This window comes from Cherax quadricarinatus, chromosome 33 (assembly GCF_038502225.1).
Source record: "Cherax quadricarinatus isolate ZL_2023a chromosome 33, ASM3850222v1, whole genome shotgun sequence".
Lineage (NCBI taxonomy): Eukaryota > Metazoa > Arthropoda > Malacostraca > Decapoda > Parastacidae > Cherax > Cherax quadricarinatus.
In genome coordinates, this window is record NC_091324.1 from 1378143 (window position 1) to 1392435 (window position 14293).

The window sequence follows — 14293 nt, forward strand, 5'->3', positions numbered from 1 at the left end:
CTAGCTACCCTCTATCCCTGCACTATCCACTGCCCTGCTGCACTCCATAACCTAATAATCATCCCTCTCCCTCTTGCTACCCATTACCCCTGCATCGTTCCCTGCCCTGCTGCACTGTATAATCCTTGTGGTTTAGCGCTTCTTTTTTATTATAATTAAACTTACTGGGGGTGCCCCAAAGCCGTGTACTTGGAATTCATTTTCTGAAGCAAAGAAGAGACTTGCCTGATAATATGTACTTGAAAAATATTAGAGTTTAGGCCCAAATCTATACTACCATAATGTACTGGAGTGAGAGAGATGGAAGAAAGTATGAAATAGTTCAAGTGAATACAGGGGTGTCATGGGTACTATGAGATAAAATAGCCAGCATCTATGAGTCCAAGAGACACAAAGCTGCTGTCAGCAGAGATCAAGAATATTGTTAGAACCTCCTCCAAGTGTCAGGTCAACCATGCTGCAGGCTGGTAGGCCACTAACAGTAACAGCCTGGTTGAACAGGCACTCTTCAAGGAATCTTGACCAAATCCCAGAGTGGTAGGATGGAAAAGCCCTTTAAAACACACACAGGTACAGTATTGGCCAATACAGATCCTTGTGGGACTGTATATGATCTTTAGAAAATTTAATCCATACCTTTGTTTTTATAAAAGAAGAATGGTTGTACTTGCTCAAGCACAGTATACACAATGTTATTCTTTTGTATTTAGTGAGATCTGATACTTTCTCTGTAGCATGCATATTTGATATTCAAGGATGTTAACATTTACAGGTGAGAGCCTTGATGATCAGTCGGATGGCCAAACCTGAGGAGGTTTTGGTGGTTGAAAACGAGCAAGGTGAAGTAGTAAGAGAGTTCATGCGTGATACAGACTCTATTAATATGTACAAGAATATGCGTGAAACACTTGTTTACCTCACTCATTTGGACTACGCTGACACAGAACGCATCATGACAGAAAAACTTGCCAATCAGGTACGTAGAAGTGTCAGTATTACCAAGTTGCTTATATCACCGTCAGAACAGTTGACATCCTTACAATTTAAATCTGTAAGAAGAAATGACTGTACAGATATGAATAGTGGTACTTTCCCTAAACTTGTGCACTATATGCCTATGTATGATTTTGCCTTATTCAGAACACATTTTATCACTTGGTCAGGTTTTGCATACTGTTAGAATCATCACCCCCACTGTGTATAATTTGTGTATTGTGTGTGTGTCGTTTTTGCCTGTTTTTGTCTTGTTATTCCTCATCCCTTACTGTCTTCTTTCTCCCTCCCTCCTTCCTCCATCAGTGGATGTGTGTAAGGGAAATATGGCGAGTTTGGTGTTTGCCAAGACGAACTAGGCATATTATTTGCAAAAGTATATCTCTTATTTCTTCTTCACTGATAGAGGAAACTTTAAAATAGTGTCTTTACAAATTTAAGACGTACTCTTGTTTGATGTCACTTTGTAAGACTTAAAGAATGTTACCTACTTCCTATTTTTTTTTTTTTAAGTATTTACTTTCATTTTTAAAGGATATTTTTAATGCCTATACTATAATTAAATTTTGTGATGTATGTGTTATGGCAATATATGGTGTTGAATTTGAATAGTGTGTCTGGTGAAAATTTGGAGAATTTATTTTGTGTTTCTGGATATGCCAAGTGTTTATTCTGCTAGAATAGAAATTTTTCAAAATTTAATCAGAGGGACTCTAAGTAGTGAAAATAGTGTGCATGTATTAGTGATCAGTTTGTAAAGGGAGAGTGGGACACATAGTGGATGCAGGATATTGCATTAGGAAGCAAATTAATAGTGGATATAATTGTTATCTAGTAAGAGATATGACCCATAATTATTATAGAGATAGCATTTAGTGGAGCAAGGCCAGAAAATAGGCACTTGTAGATTGTTTACTTCTGCTAGTTATATTTACTATCATGTTAATTAATGTAATGCAAGGAGCTTGAATATGAAGCAGACAGTTGAATGAATGAATTCAGGAAGTGATGTTAAAGCTGGTGGAGTAACATTAATAATAAAGTATTCTTGATAATCTGTGAAGATGTGTTGCATTAATTGCAAAAAAAAAAATGAGAAGGAATTTCCTAAAATTCACAATCAGTATGGTAATGCCCCTCCCCCCCACCCCTTATTTTTTTAGGTTAACGGCAGTGAGTGGTCTTGGCGAAATCTAAACACCCTGTGTTGGGCTGTAGGATCCATTAGTGGAGCCATGCCAGAAGAAGATGAAAAGCGTTTCTTGGTGATTGTGATCAAGGATTTGCTGGGTCTTTGTGAGCAGAAAAGAGGCAAGGATAACAAAGCAATCATTGCCTCAAATATTATGTACATTGTTGGACAGTATCCCAGATTCCTTCGCATACACTGGCGCTTCCTGAAGACTGTCATCAACAAACTTTTTGAGTTCATGCATGGTGAGTAAGGGTCACTGCAGAATCTTAGAATGTGAGCTTAGTCTTTTAGTGAAGATTAGGTTTAGTCATGGGTCTTGGGCTCTAGGAAGTGTATTTAGTGCAAACTATTGTTGAATCTTAGAAAAAGTAATTGACTTGGCAAAAAAAAAGGGGGGGGAGGGAGATTAAGCAGAGTATTACATTTGTGTGAAACATCATCAGAATTTTAGGTCAGGAAGAGAAGCCTTGTGGTAGCTTCACCTGTGGCTGGGTTTTAGTTTTCTGTTTAGGTAACTTGATTTTAGGCTAGGTTTTACTGTTGATGCCTGAGTATGGCTTACTGTTTTGTTTTTCTGCTGTAGACAGCATAAAGAACAAGGTAAAAATAAGAAAAATTGCTTAATAGATGATTTCTAAATAAAATATATTAAGTATTATTGGCATATAAGAAGCAAAAATAAAATAAGCAAATGAGGTAAATTAAACCCTTAAACTGATCGTTTTTGTGGGGCTATTCCATCTCCTAATCCATGGGGAAGTGGAACAGAATTCTTCCTCCGTAAACCATGCGTGTTGTAAGAGGCGACTAAAATACCGGGAACAAGGGGCAAGTAACCCCTTCTCCCGTATAAATTACTAAATTTAAAAGAGAAACTTTCGTTTTTCTTTTTGGGCCACCCTGCCTTGGTGGGATATGGCCGGTGTGTTGAAAGAAAGATTCCATCTCCTCTGTTCTCTTTTATGTGCTTTTTTTTTCTTTTAACATTGGCCATTTCCCACCAAGCCAGGGTGACCCAAAAAGAAAGAAAAAAAAAATACTTTCATCGTCGTTCAACACTCTTACATAATCACCGTCTTTGCAGAGGCTGCGATATGTCAGTTTAGAAGTCCCTCTAAACTGCCAATATCCCAAACCCCTCCTTTAAAGTGCAGGCATTGTACTTCCCATTTCCAGCTAACCAGTTTCCCTGAATCCCTTCACAAAATATTACCCTGCTCACACTCCAACAGCTCATCAGGTCCCAAACACCATTCGTCTCCATTCACTCCTATCTAACACGCTCACGTATGCATGTTGAAAGTCCATACCCCTCGCCCACAAAACCTCCTCTACTCCCTCCCTCCAACCTTTTAAAGGACGACCCCTACCCTGCCTTCCTTCTCCTACAGATTTATACACTCTCAAGACATTCTACTGTGTTCCATTCTTTCTAAATGACCAAACCCCCTCAACAGCCCTTCTTCAGCACTCTCATTAATACTTATAGTAACTCCACACCTTCTACTAATTTCCACACTACGAATTCTCTGCATAATATTTACACCACACATTGCCCTTAGAAACGACATCTCCACTCCCTCCAGCCTCCTCCTTGCTGCAGCATTTACAGCCCAAGCTTCACACCCATATAAGAGTGTTGGTGCCACTATACTTTCATACATTCCCTTCTTTGCCTCCATGGATAACGTTTTTTTGTCTCCGCAGGTATCTCAATACACCACTCACCTTTTTTCTTTTATCAATTCTATGGTTAACCTCATCTTTCATAAACCCATCCGCTGACAAATCAACTTCCAAATACATATATCTGAAAACATTCACTTCTTCCATAATCCCTCTGCCCAGTGTGATATCCAATTTTTCTTTATGTAAATTGTTTGATACCCTCATGACCTTACTCTCATCTATGTTCACTTTCAACTTTCTACCTTTAACCCTTTCAGGATTTCCGACGTACTAGTATGGCTTATGCACCAGGGTTATTGACGTACTAGAACGCCTAAATTCTAGCTCCTTCAGATCTAGCGAGAGAAAGCTGGTAGGCCTACATATGAAAGAATGGGTCTATGTGGTCAGTGTGCACAGTATAAAAAAAATCCTGCAGCACACAGTGCAGAATGGGGAAAAAAAAAAACTTTGACCGTGTTTTTGGATTAAAACAGCTACTTTGCATTGTATTTTCGTATGGTATTTATGGTTGTATTCTGGTTTTCCTGGTCTCATTTTATAGAATGGAAGACATATTACAGAAATTGATATGATTTTGATTGGTTTCACAGTGAAAAGTACCTTGAAATTTAGCTCAAAGCAGCAGAAATGTTCGATTTTTACCAAAGTTCAAAAGTAAACAAATCATGCCGCGCGTCCAATACACGTCAACTGGTGAGTCTAATATTCTTTCACAAGTGCGCTGATATTATTTATACCATTTCTACACTAAATAGTAGTCTGCATAACAGTAAATCTTTTATTTTTTGTGAGAATAAAATTTCAAAGTGAAAGCAAAAGAGATGTAAGAGGGGCCTGGGGACGTAACTAACGAACAGAGAACTTGCTATTTTAGTGCCAGGAATGTCTGTCTTGTTTATTCTGGGCCCTATTTGGAAATTGGCATCATCTGAAATTTGTGTGAAATTGGCATCTGAAATTTGTGTGAAATTGGCAAAATTGCCAACTTCTAACCACTTTATTGGATAGTTGAAATTGGTAGATGGGTGGTTTCTTGTACTCATTCGATAGAAAAAATGGAGTTCTAACTAAATAAACATGATTTTTGTCAACTAGTACACAGGAATTGACCGAAAATAGGGCTCAAAGTGGGTGAAATCGACGATGCATAAAAGTCTTTAACCCTTTGACTGTCACGGCCGTATATTTACGTCTTACAAGGTACAGTGTTTGACGTATATATACTCATAAATTCTAGCGGCTTCAAATCATGCAGGAGAAAGCTGGTAGGCCCACATGTGAGAGAATGGGTCTGTGTGGTCAGTGTGCACCATATAAAAAAAATCCTGGAGCACACAGTGCATAATGAGAAAAAAAAACTCTGACCATTTTTTAATTAAAATGCTGACTTTGTGGTCTATTTTCGTATAGTATTTATGGTTGTATTCTCGTTTTCTTGGTCTCATTTGATAGAATGGAAAACATATTATAGAAATAGAGGTGATTTTGATTGATTTTACTATAAAAAGAACCTAGAAATGGAGCTCAAAGTAGGGGAAATGTTTGATTTTTGCCAATGTTCAAAAGTAAACAAATGATGCCATTGTCCAATAAATGTCCAACTAGCCATTCTAATATGCAGTCATGAATGGATTGATGTTATTTATACAATTATTACAGTATTGCAGTAGTCTGCATAATAGTAAGTCTTCTATTTTTTGTTTGAATAAAAATTCAAAATAGAAAGCAAGAGTAATATCAGAGGGGCCTGGAGACATGACTGATGAGCAAAGAAAATGTTATTTTAGAGCCAGGAATGTCTGCATTGTTCATTCTGGACCTTATTTTGAAATTGTCATATTTTTTAGCTTTCATGAAATTGACCAAATTGCAAATTTCTGACCACATTATTAGGTAGTTGAAATCGGTAAATGGGCAGTTTCTTGTACTCAATCGATAGAAAAAATAGAGTTCTAAAGAAATAGCTATGAGTTTGGGCGACTGGAACAATGGAATTAGCCGAAAATAGGGCTCAAAGTGCGCGAAATCGCCGATTTGTAAACAGCGCTGAGGTCGCTAACTTCGCGAGAGCATAATTCCATCAGTTTTCCATCAAATTTCATTTTTTTTTGGTGTCATTACAATCGGGAAAAGATTCTCTATCATTTCATAAGAAAAAAATAATTTTTTTTTTTTTAATTTTTGCGACACCAGGAGACACCTCAGGATTGGGGGTTGCGACAGTCAAAGGGTTAAGACAGCTAACTTCGCAAGAGCATAATTCCGTAAGTTTTCCATCAAATTGCATACTTTAGGTGTCATTTTGATTGGTAAAAGATTCTCTATCATTTCATAAGAAAAAATAATTTTTTTTTTTTTTCCTGAAAAATTTTTGACCCTGAGAACAAGTTTAGGAAAGGGGCTGTCGACCCTGAAAGGGTTAAACACCCTCCGAAACTCATCCACTAACCTTTGCAACTTTTCTTCAGAACCTCTGAAAAGCACAGTATCATCAGCAAAAGGTAACTGTGTCAGCTCCCATTTTGTATTTAATTCCCCATAATTTAATCCCACCCCTCTTTCCAACACCCTAGCATTTACTTCTTTTACTACTCTGTTTATAAATATTTTAAACAACTATGGTGACATTACACATCCCTGTCTAAGACCTACTTTTACTGGGAAGTAATCTCCCTCTCTCCTGCACTTCCTAACCTGAGTCTCACTTCTTCTTTCAACAAACCGGCTGTATCCCATCGAGGTAGGGTGGCCCAAAAAGAAAAACGAAAGTTTCTCTTTTAAAATTTAGTAATTTATACAGGAGAAGGGGTTGCTATCCCCTGCTCCTGGCATTTTAGTCGCCTCTTACAACACACATGGCTTACGGAGGAAGAATTCTGTTCCACTTCCCCATGGAGGTAAGAGGAAATAAACAAGAACAAGAACTAGAAAGAAAATAGAAGAAAACCCAGAGGGGTGTGTATATATATGCTTGTACATGTATGTGTAGTGTGACCTAAGTGTAAGTAGAAGTAGCAAGACATACCTGTAATCTTGCATATTTATGAGACAGACAAAAGACACCAGCAATCCTACCATCATGTAAAACAATTACAGGCTTTCGTTTTACACTCACTTGGCAGAACAGTAGTACCTCCCTGGGCGGTTGCTGTCTGCCAATCTACTACCTGAGCCTCACTATCCTCATAAAAAAACTTTACAGCATTTAGTAGCTTGTTACCTATTCCATACACTTGCAACATCTGCCACATTGCTTCCCTATCCACTATCATATGTCTTTTCCAAATCCATAAATGCAATGAAAACTCCCCTACCTTTATCTAAGTATTGTTCACACATAGGCTTCAATATAAACACTTGGTCTACACATCCCCTACCCACTCTACAGCCTCCTTGCTCATCTGCAATCCTACTTTCTATCTTACCTCTAATTCTCTTAATAATAACCCTACCATACACCTTACTTGGTGTACATACTCAAACTTTTTTTTTTTTTTTCCCCACCAAGGCAGAGTGACCCAAAAAGAAAGAAAAATACTTTCATCATCATTCAACACTTAACCCTTCACTCATACATAATCACTGTCTTTGTAGAGGCACTCAGATACGACAGTTTACAAGTCGTTAGGTAAGACACATATGCAACATTTAGGTATCTTTATTTCGAAACGTTTCGCCTACACAGTAGGCTTCTTCATAAACACATATGCAGTTTGTGCAAGAAAGGTATAAAATACCGACACATTGAAGGTTTAGACACAAGTGTCGGTATTTTATACCTTTCTTGCACAAACTGCATGTGTGTTTATGAAGAAGCCTACTGTGTAGGCGAAACGTTTCAAAATAAAGATACCTAAATGTTGCACATGTGTCTTACCTAACAACCTGTCGGTATTTTATACCATTACAGTTTACAAGTCCCTCCAAACTGCCAATATCCAAAGCCCTTCCTTTAAAGTGCAGGCATTGTACTTCTCATATCCAGGACTCAAGCCCGGGTAACTGATTTCCCTGAACCCATTTACAAAAGTATTGCCCTGTTCACACTCCAACAGCTCGTCAGGTCCCAAAAACCGTTAGTCTCCATTCACTCCTATCTAACATGCTCATTTATGCTTGCGATTGCGAGAAGTCCAAGCTTCTCGCCCACAAAACCAACTTTACCCCTTCCCTCCAGCCTTTTCGAGGACGACCCCTACCCCGCCTTCCTTCCCCTACAGATTTATACGCTCTCCAAGTCTTCCTACTTTATTCCATTCTTTATAAATGATCAAACCACCTCGACAACCCCTCATCAGTAAACTTATTCCCCTATACATGTAATTTTTAGTCTCTTCTGTCTCCCTTCCCTTTATATAAAGGAATTATGCACACACTATGCCAGTCCCTAGGTACCCTCCCGTCTTTCATACATTTATTAAACATAAACACCAACCACTCCAACATGATATCCTCCCTGCTTTTAACGTTCTGTCATGATCCTGTCAGTTCCAGCTTCTTTACCCCCTTTCATTCTACATAATGCCTCATGCACCTTTCCCACACTCACATCCTGCTCTTTTTCACTCTTAAAAGATGTTATACTTCCTTGGCCAGTGCATGAAATTACTGCCCTCCTTTCTTCATCGACATTTAATTCTTTAACTCTCCAAATGTAGATCTGCAGTCATCTGCTTAGTGCTCCGAACATAGATCTACTTTTTTTTTTTTTTTTACATGCTTTCAAATGGAGAAAATGAAGGTCGGAGCGCTACGTGTGTGGACATAGATCTACATTTGGACAGTTTAAGGGTTAAAAGTTCCTCAAAATATTTCCGCCATGTACCCAATACCTCCAGTTCCTCATTAACTAACTCTCCTACTCTGTTTTTAACTGACAAATCCATGTATTCCCTAGGTTTTCTTAATTTGTTTATCTCCAAAAAAAAAAAAAATGTTTCTTATTTTCAGCGAAATTTTTTGAAAATGCCCCTCCCATTCTATCATTTGCTCTCCTTTAGCACACTCTCACCACTCTCTTTACCTTTCTTTTACTCTCCATATACTCTGCCCTTCTTATATCACTTCTGCTTTGTAAAAAAAAACTCAAACGCTACCTTTTTTTATTTTATCATACCCTTTACTTCATCATTCACAAATCACCCCTCTTTTCTCCTGCTCCCACCCTCCTATAACCACAAACCTCTGCCCCACATTCTAATACTGCATTTTTAAAACTATCCCATCCCTCTTCAACACCCCACTACCCATACTGTCATTAGCCCACCTTTCTGCCGATGGTTACTTACATCTCACCCTAACTTCCTCCCCCTTATTTTATATACTTTCCCCTCTCTCTTACTTGCTGTTGCAATATTCCTTTTGTCCCATCTCCCTCTTAATCTAACTGTAGCTAGAATATGATACATGATTGTAATAATGTTGGTAGAATTACCGACAATATGTAGTGTAAAAGGACACAAGTGCAACTAATGTGACATTTTTATTGTGGCAATGTTTTGCTCTCCAGGAGATTTGTCAAGCAGTTACAAACAATATATGGACTACTACAACTTACATCACTACTACTACTACCACTAGTATTACACTTCACTCTAAGCCTATATATACCCTCTGTGTCCATATATTGTTTGTAACAGCTTGACAAAGCTCCTGGAGAGCGAAATGTTGCCACAATAAAAATGTCAGATTAGTTGCACTTGTGTCCTTTTACTTTACATTATATATGATAAAATATAATATGATAAAACTGAAAAAAAGCATATTAAAACAAAACCAAGTGGGTTATTGTCATGGTCATTAAAGCATAATTCATAGTTATGCAGGTGGATGACATCTCGGAGCACTGACACATTTATTATAATAACAAATATCTGTTAATGTTTATACCTTCAATTACTGAATTAATTATACTGTACACAGATTATCATTTTACATGTTTGTACATCGCCCTCAAGAAGGAGGGTAACAATGAAAATGATCAAATTGCCTTGCCAGTAAATTTATAACATATCAATAAGTCATTATTTATGTATGGTTGCAGGAACAGTGTGTCCTGTCTTTAATATTACATTAATTATAATTTAAAAAAATCAGTAGTTGTTTCTTGTTACATCTTGTATCACTTTGCATTTTATTACTGTGAAGAACTGTGTTCTGGTACCTTCTGCACTACTTCCTCAACTGACTCAAAATCATAATGACATAGTTGTAAACAACTCACAGAATGGGCAGGATTTGAATCCATTACAAGCCTCTCCTGAAGCCAATAAGCGAGTACTCTAATCTGCAAGAACACTGGCTTGCTAGTTTTAAGACTGGCTTGCCAAGGGTTTTAATCCTGTCCACTCCATGACCTCTGCCTCAGTTCATAGATATTGCCTTTTGCTCGCTGGTGTTGGTGGTAAGAAATGATCCTTACATATTCTTTCATATGTCCTTTTTATAATCTTGTATTTGGTTATTTTGCCTCTTCCATTCCAGTAAGGTAATGAGAGCATGTTAGTGCTTTTAGCCTTTCCTAGACTTCTTTTTATGTAGATCTGGAAGTCATTTTGTAGACTGTCTTAGATTCTAGCTTGTCCTCCTATTTTTAAGTGCAAACACCATTCTACCACTGCATATTTGATTTTTGGTGTAGAGTATATTGTGAACAGTTTTTGCTGTTTTCACTATCCATATATTTGAAGACTTCTTTAAAGTTCTCCAGTGTAACAAGTTTCTCAGGATCCCATTAACCCTTAAACTATGGGAGATCCTGAACAAATTCTCATCGCTGTGGGAAGTTAAAAAAAAAAAAAAAAAAACTTCAGTAGAGTTCATTTTTCTGAATCGAATAAGACTACAATGAGTGGAATCAGATAAAAAGAAGATTTTATGGTTTTTGAAGTTGGAGGAAAAATTCACTCATTCACAAAAGTAGCAGAAAAGTGCCATTGGCATTTACATATACAAATTATTTTTACCAGTTATGAATGCTTTTGTTTCTTTTTTAATTGCTTTTAATGTTTAACACCACGTACACTACGTACGATATTAGATGTGTTTAACCCTTTGAGGGTTTTCGTCGTACTAGTACGTCTTACGCGTAGGGGTTTTTGACGTACTAGTACTCATAAATTCTAGCGGCCTCAAATCTAGTGGGAGAAAGCTGGTAGGCCTTCATATGAAAGAATGGGTCTATGTGGTCAGTGTGCACAGTCTAAAAAAAATCCTGCAGCACACAGTGCATAATGAGAAAAAAAAAACTTTGACCATTTTTTTTTAATAAATCAGCGACTTTGCAGTGTATTTTCGTATGGTATTTATTGTTGTATTCTAGTTTTCTTGGTCTCATTTTATAGAATGGAAGACATATTACAGAAATTGAGATGATTTTGACTGGTTTTACAAAGAAAGGTGCCTTGAAATTGAGCTCAAAGTAGCAGAAATGTTCGATTTTTACCAAACTTCAAAAGTAAACAAATCGTGCCAAGCGTGCAATACACGTCAACTGGTGAGTCTAATATTCTTTCACAAGTGCACCAATAATATTTATACCATTTTTTACACTAATGCAGTAGTCTGCATAACAGTAAATCTTATATTTTTTGTGAAAATAAAAATTCAAAGTGGAAAGCAAAAGAATATAAGAGGGGCCTTGAGACATGACTAATGACTAGAGGAAATGTCATTTTAGTGCCAGGAATGTCTTTCTTGTTTATTCTGGACCCTATTCGGAAATTGGCGTCTTTTGAAATTTGTGTGAAATTGGCAAAATTGCTAAATTCTGACCACTGTACTGGATAGTTGAATTTCATAAATGAGTGGTTTCTTGCACCCATTCGATAGAAAAAATGGAGTTCTAGCGAAATATTCATGTTTTTTGTCGACTAGTACAGTGAAATTGGCCGAAAATGGGGCTCAAAGTGGGCAAAATCGCCGATGCGTAAACATCGCCGAGACCGCTAACTTTGCGAGAGCATAATTCCGTAAGTTTTCTATCAAATTTCAAACTTTTGGTGTCTTTATGATCGGGAAAAGATTCTCTATCTTTTCATAAGAGAAAATAATTTTTTTTTTTTTTAAATTTGGCCGACCCTGAGAACGAGTTTCGGAGAGGGCCTGTCGACCCTCAAAGGGTTAAAGGTGTTTTAGCACTTCAAACTTGGGGGAAATACTTAGACTGACATTGAGACACTGAATGTATGGTATAATTTTTTTTTTTTTTTTAAATATTTTTTTATTATTATTATTATTTTGGTCTTCTAAGTCTTTGTACAAGGTATACTTGCAACACTACAATTGTTTCAGTGTGTATTGCTTCTCAAAACATGGAAGTAAGTCACATTTTGATTACTGGTTTATCTTGGGTTAAATATACTAGTGCTTTGTGGGTAAATTCCAATGTTAGTATTAAGAAATTGTAATAAATTTGGAATGAGTAAGTCATCCTTGTGCCACTTGCATATCCTGTCGACTGGAAGGGAAGCTGGTGGTGGAACAGCTCCTGGTTCATTGTTTGCTTTTGCTAGTGAGGCATACTAGTACATCAGAGATACAATCATTGCCTGAATAGTTAACCATGATACACTATGTGGACCCTGCTGGCTTGAGATTTTTTCAAATGTATATGTAGATGGCAGGAGACCTAAAGAGGTGTGCTGAAGTCTAAAATATTTTGCAGGTAGCAGATTTGTGGGTATGAAAAAATGTGCATAATTGTACATTGGACACAGTTTAAGGGTTAATATGGTCTTTGGTAACGATCTTTGGCCAGTGATGCCTCCTAGATCCTCTTAACATTTTATCATAGTCTATTTTTCATATGACCTGTTTTTGCTTTCTCCCATTTCTAATAGATATCACTTAGCTACCTTCAGTTCCATCGTGTATGACTCACTTCATTTGTTTAATCAATCCAGGTCTTTCTACTGGGTCAGTCATGGCTATTTCTCTCTTTTGCATGGGATCTTTGTACAGTCTACAAATGTACATGTGTACATGCATGCATTCATTCATGTTTATGGGAAGGAAATTCCAGATGAAATTGAATCAGATGTATCCCTGTTTGTGGATAACCTAAAACTGGAGAAAGTGTAGTATGCAACAAGGCTCGTCCTAGAGCTGAGGGGTATGAGCTACAAGGAGAGGCTAATGGAATTAAATCTAATGACAATGGGAGGACAGGAGAATTGGGGAAGAAGTAGCAGCATAAAAGATACTTGGCTAGATTGATTACGTAGCCAGTGACAGGCTGTTAGAGAGGCAAGAAACAGGTACTTGAGATCACAGCTGGAAGCTAGACATGGATGAACCAAAGGGTTGTCAGGAAGTATGTCTTCAGTATTAAAGTTGTCAGGAAATAGTGATCTCAAGGTGGAGATGGGGCCCATGCTTAGTTTTAAGAGCAGGTTTAATAAAGCCCACAAGGCTGGGAGGGTGACTGGCAAAGAGCAGGTTGAGAGGCAGGGCTGCCAGGAAATAAAACTTGGATCCTGCAACCACGTATAGATGAGTACAAACACACATTTTTACCAAACCATACCACGGGCGGGGTTTGAACCCACGGTCAGAGAGTCTCAAAACCGTGGTATGGTTTGTTTGCAATCGTGTCATTACGATTTCGTGAGACACATTTTTACTCCTGCTAAACCATTTTTAGTGATCTCTTATTTCATTTTGCTAGACAACCTTGTTTTTTCACACAAAGATATATTGTCATCTTGTTTGACACAAGAGGAGGCCTGGCATGAATGGATGTTCTATGCTTATTGTTGTGTCTTCATCAGAACACATTTGTTAGACATTACCAGTGGAATTACTTTTGGTAAATTTGATAATATAATACCAATGTTTCTACCCATAATTCAAGTGTCTCCATAAATTCCCAGAGAACCTAGATGTGCTTCTGCTCATTTTACATACATTTGACTACAGTTTCATTTTACTATCCTCATCAAAACAAAATGTGATCAATATCACTGCTTGTGAATCATCACTGTATTACAATTACACATCAGTGTTCGCTTCCCATGCCATACCATATCCTCACCACCCTGGGGTTTACTTCATTCCTTAACATCCTCCCTTGTGGGATATGAAGAATGCATAGTTTTTTTTTTTATTTTAACCCCTTCAGTGTCGGTCCCATAATATTACGGCTTTGAAGTCAGTGTTGGTCCCATAATACAACACCAAAATTCTAGCGGCTTCAGATCTTGCGGGAGAAGCTGGTAAGCCCACATATGAAAGAATGGGTCTGCGTGGTTAGTGTGCGCAGTATAAATAAAATTCTGCAGCAAGCAGTGCATAATGAGAAAAAAAAAACTGCGACATTGTTTTTGGTTTAAAACAGCGACTTTGTGGTGTATTTTTGTATGGAATTTATGGTTGTATTATCATTTTCTTGGTCTCATTTGATAGAATGGAAGA

At 37.5% G+C, this 14293-nt stretch overlaps 1 protein-coding gene across 2 annotated transcripts in view; it reads left to right on the forward strand.

Annotated features, from left to right (window-relative positions):
- emb (exportin-1 emb) overlaps window positions 1-14293 on the forward strand; it is a 203150-nt gene that overhangs the window by 88801 nt on the left and 100056 nt on the right. For both annotated transcript variants that reach the window (XM_053783767.2, XM_053783766.2), the window contains exons 10-11: window positions 773-976; window positions 2157-2430. In XM_053783767.2, the coding sequence (XP_053639742.1) occupies window positions 773-976; window positions 2157-2430 (478 nt within the window). The remainder of the gene's footprint in view (window positions 1-772; window positions 977-2156; window positions 2431-14293) is intronic.